Source organism: Pteropus alecto, unplaced genomic scaffold (genome assembly GCF_000325575.1).
Source record: "Pteropus alecto unplaced genomic scaffold, ASM32557v1 scaffold114, whole genome shotgun sequence".
Taxonomy (NCBI): domain Eukaryota; kingdom Metazoa; phylum Chordata; class Mammalia; order Chiroptera; family Pteropodidae; genus Pteropus; species Pteropus alecto.
The window spans coordinates 5,496,008-5,500,981 of NW_006435793.1; the positions used below are offsets into that span (position 1 = coordinate 5,496,008).

Sequence of the window (4,974 nt, forward strand, 5' to 3'; positions counted from 1 at the left end):
CTCATTGGAGCAGAGATGCAGTAGTTATCCAACACTAGGAGATAGGAGAGCCTCTGAAGCCCTGATTATTTCAGTTTTACGGCAGACTGGGACATTCTCTCTACATTTCCAAGTGTCTAGTTGTAAAATGTTAGGGGCTGCGGTGAGTCAGCTCTCTCCAAGTGTGGACTTGGACAGGTTGCCCATTCTCTCTAAAACTCAGTTTCTGCATCTATGAGATGGGAATAATAGTACCTGCCTCAAAGATTATTAAGAGTTTAAATGAGAAAATGACTAGAGAGTGTTAAGCACCGTGTCTGGCTAGTAGCAAACGTTCAATAAATGCTAGCTGACGTTACTTTATTACTATTACATTAGTTCGCCAAGAGCTGGCATTTCTGGATGCTCCTTTCATAAGTACTTGTCGGCGTGGTTTTTGGGAAGTCTGGAATCCCCCGGTCCCCTCTGGGCAGGATCCCTGCGCCTCCTCCGGCCACGCGGTGGGGCTGAAGGGTTACCTCCTGCCAGGGAGCCAGCCAGCGGACCCGGCGCGCCGCCTCCGCCCCCGCCCTCGCTGCGCCGCACCCCTCTCCTGGGTGCGGGGAGCCGCAGGGTTTTCCCTTTTCCGCTGGCCTGCCACACAACCGCGTTTCCCCAGGCAAAGGCGGCAGCGCAGGTCTACCCGCTACGATCACCTCAAACACACCAGTATCCACTTGGGTAATGAGCCCCAGATGGAGTGTGCAGGACCGGGCGGCCGGGCAGGAGCCTTCTCAGATCCACCCCTCGGGGCCGCGCCCCGCAGGGAGCTCGCAGACTCCGCTAGCTCGGCACCCCAGTCTCTCGGCTGGTGTGGGGCTCCCGCAGTTCCCGTAGCGTCTGTGCCGAGAAAGGATAAGGGCCAGCTGGAGCACCCTCCTCCACCCTCCCCGACCATGGAGGGGGCTGGCTCCTGCGGGGCCCCACCCAGAGCCTTTGGAGACGTCCAGGAAGGGTATCGTCATGCAGGCCCCAACAGCATTGCGAGATGGTGCAGAAAGAACCTAGGCTCGGGCTCCCCCGACCCAGTCTCTTCCATCCTGGGTCTTAAGCCCCACTCCTGACTCTCAGCCGGTCCTTCAGGCTCCTACTAGGATAAAGTGTCACCCGGAGCCTTGGAAATGTGAGCCCACCAGCTCTCTTCTTCCTTGGCTTAGTGAGTTCTCATTACCATTCACTGTTTTTCTCTCATCCTTTCATCCCAGACTTGGCTTTTTCTTTGATTATTTGAAAATTATTTAAAAGTACCTACCTTTTAATATTGAATTTGTTCACCTTGATGCCTGAACAGGATAGAGGCACTCAGTCTCTTGAGATACCTGTCGCCACAAGGCTGAAGGCTAAGAACTTCTGTTTTCCCTATGGGAAGAAGGCTTAGATTGCAGCCTCTCCACCACGGACTAGTTGTGTGCCTTAGATGAGTTCCTCCTGGCTCCTTTCTCTGCCTATGAGAATAATTGAGCTCTGATTCTCCTGCCTTGATCTCTCTAGAGGCAGCCGCAACTTGAGCGGAGGATGAGGCCTCTTAGTGTTGATGCCAAACACCTCTCTCCCATTGGCCTCCAGGCCTGCCCTTATGAGAGGTTGGCAGACCTCACCTCCCAGGGCATCCCTGTCCAGGAGTAGGGGTCGGGTAGGTGAGGTCCTGCTACTTCACCTGCTCCTTTGCCCCCACACCCTTCAGCCTTGGGGGCATGTTGGTGGAGGAGGTGGCCATGCCCCTTTGCTTTTGTTTTGGGCCCCAGAACACCAGGGCAGGAAGATCTCTTATTGGGTGCTTCCATCTGGTTAAGGAGTTAGGGGGTGTCGTAGAGACCTGAGATGATCCAGTAGACCTAATTCCATGTGCCAGACCTTATACAGTTGGACAAATTGACATTCAGAGAGGATAAGGGGCTGGTTCAACTCGGAGAGCACAAAGCTAAGACTTGGAGCCAGAGCTCCTGACTCCTTCCTCTGCCCTCTCGCTACAAAGGAGAGCTGGAATCTGGCTTGTCTTCTGCTTTTGCTGAACTCATGAAAGTTGCCATCCTTAAGAAATCCATTAAAGAAGCGAGATTAGTGCCCACTTGCTCAGCCAGTTTTGTTGTCTGGCTTTTCTTCAGCCTGGAAAGCTCCCCTGGTCAGTGTTTTCCTTACTCCAGCCAACTGAGGAAACAGACTCCAGCCTAAAGAGGCTGGCTACATGCCAACGTCCACCACCTGGTTATGTATGTGTGTGTATTGGGTGGAGGGTGTCCCTCGTAGCCACCAGGAAGTTCATTGACTGGTCATTGAGTCCCCGTTGCTCAGAGTGGCTGCCCAGATGTGGCCAGAAAAAGGCCTCGGCCCAAGTCCCTCACGTATCCTCAGTGTCCTGCCTAGCTCAGCATTTTCTGTTCATGGAGACTCCCTAGGGGAGGGGACCTAATATTCTAACCTTCTGGGGACCATCAGGTAATATCAGTTTGTTGGGAAGCCTTGAAAAAAATGAGGTGCATGTTTTAAAGATACACAGATCTTGCCTGGAACTGGAAAATTCAGGAACTGTCTTTCAGTATCTCCACCTCTTTTGTACTCCTAACAACTGGCATTCTCATTTCTATATACAGTATTTCCAACTTGGGTAACTTGGGTAGCATAGCTTTGGCTTGCCCTGGCCCTAATTCAAAGTCATGGCATCCTTAATTTTTTAGTTTCCCTGGTAAACTAAAAAATTTAGTTTTAGTTTATCTCTCCATTCTTAGCTCAAATTCTTGGTCCATATCCACTCTAGTCCAATCAACTATGTGGTGATAGGTCACATGGTTCAAAACATGGCTACCCAAAGAACACAGTCTACAGGGGAAAAAGTTGGAGGCATTCAGAAGCTTAGACAGGAACTCAGAGTTATGGGTTACCTTAGTCACCGATAAAGAATCGGGTATGAATCACAGAGGAAGAAAATATTACACAAAAGATTTTATTGTTGTCTTAGTCAATATCTCTGGGTGAAATGAAGGGCACAGCATGAGACTGTGTTCACAGTGCAACACAGACCTTCGGGAAGCATGTATCAGACTGGCCTGCTCAGACTCCAGTCTTTAAGCAGGTAACTCCCTAACTCCTGCTCCTGCTATCTTACCACCTGGAGATGCCATGGTTTCAGGGACACTCAGCTTGGCCTCTGGATTGGTCCCTCCCCCACCATACGAAATTGTTGTTTAGGGGAGCTTTGTGCAGTTTGAGGCAAAACACAGAACCAAATTAGCGACTCTAAGCCCCGCATGGGATATCTCCCAGGAACATTTGGGCCTGTCACACATTCTGGGAGGGTACAGCAGCACAGCTGCAGCCACAGCTGCCACGAATAGCCCGGGCTCCCGCCCTGTGTGTCAGGGGGAGGGCAGAGGCTGGAGAGCTTCCTCTGGGGGCCCTGAGTGAGCTCACCCTCTCCCCCACACTCACTGACTTCATCCATCCAAGGCCGCTTGGCTGAGAGCCCAGGCAGTATGAGGGGCTCTCTCCCAGAACGGGTCCTGGGCCGCCCAGCAGAGGTGGGGGAGGGGTGAATTTCAGGCCTTGCCCAGTTCTCCAGAAATCAGGAAACATATTGAGCCCTGAAATGCCAGAGAATTTTAAGAAAAAAGATGGGGGAGGGGGCAAGGGGTAGTTGTGGTAGTGGTACTTTGCTATTTAAAGGTAGAAAAATGCAAAGAAGTAAAGTTTTCTTCTCCATTTGTTCTTTGGCAATCCCATTAGAGAATTCCAGGAGGCATGCAGATGACATCATGTCTTACAACTGAGAAATCTCAGTAATTCTGTGAGATGGAACTCCTGCCTACACCAGTTTTCTCATGGAAGCTGCTTTATATTTATGTGTTTAAAGCTGCATTTTATGTCACATTTAAATGAAGGTTTAATATTTTTAAATATCTACCACAAGTAGATTACAATGTATGAAGATCACAAAAAATGAACTTCAGTTCTCAGTATCACAAACATGAGGAATATAAAAAGTCCAGGGATGGATATTAAAAGTAAGAAACGTACAAAAGTAGTTTGCTTAAAAAAATGAAAAAAAAAGTTTAAAAATTGATTTTGCCCCCAAAGTCCAAATAATTGTGGTCTAGGTAACTATCAGAGTAAAGCCTTCATATGCTCATTCTTTTGACAAGAATGAGTTCATACAGAACTGTATATCCGAGTATGTGTGCAAGAGATGCACACATGCATCACACACAAGCATGTACACCCACAAGGACAAACACACAGCTAATGTTCTTCTAGGTACTTCATACCACGTTCTTAAGTCTGCCACCTTCCCATTATGTTTGACAAGTTATTTCTTTGGAGGCAGCACATTTTCTTCAAAGAAGCCCTGGTTAACAACATTCCCTGCTGGGAAGTATCTGGCCACCACAAAGGAGGACCCATCACTTGCAGATGCCTTCCCCACTCCCATCTTCTTTGTGTTCTTCCACACCATGGCCGTGAAGTGTCCTGTAGGGGAGCAGGTGGGGGGGTGGGGGGAGGGAAGGGGAACAGGTTAGTTATCAGAGCCTGAAGAAGGATGTTTCAAATGATTCTTGAGCTCCTATACCATCTTTCCAGGCTCGAGGAAGCTTATCTTTGCAAATAGCAATCAGATGAAGGAGACACAAAACACACCAACTGCCTGATTTTTTTATAGCATCAGGTCCTCTCGATCAGCCACACAGACCCTACTCACCTCACCACTTTCCGAAGCCCAAAGGTTTCATGGGTCTCCCAGATATCATGACAAAGCCCAGTGACCCCAACAACAAGAATGCGACCCTACTTGGCACCTGCCTCCAACCCTCCCCACAAACTGCACTCTTGAAAGTTACCAACGATCTCCATGTTCCTTCCCAATCGTCCCTTCGTCCTCATCCCCCTTGACATCTCAGGAACATTTAATAAGGTTGACTCCTCCCCTTTTCAAAGCACTCTCCCCTTTGGGTTTCCATGATGCCA

The 4,974-nt window shown here is 49.3% G+C and overlaps 1 protein-coding gene across 2 annotated transcripts in view; it reads right to left on the reverse strand.

Moving 5' to 3' along the window:
- Nucleotides 1–2,943: 2,943 nt before the first annotated feature.
- The window catches only part of GLIPR2 (GLI pathogenesis related 2), a 19,437-nt gene continuing 17,406 nt past the window's right edge, over nucleotides 2,944–4,974 (reverse strand). Inside the window, exon 5 of one of the 2 annotated variants that reach the window (XM_006911583.3) lies at nucleotides 2,944–4,479. In XM_006911583.3, coding sequence (XP_006911645.1) covers nucleotides 4,319–4,479 — 161 coding nt within the window. In that variant the 3' untranslated portion in view covers nucleotides 2,944–4,318. The remainder of the gene's footprint in view (nucleotides 4,480–4,974) is intronic. The other variant, XM_015589063.2, reaches the window with a different exon arrangement.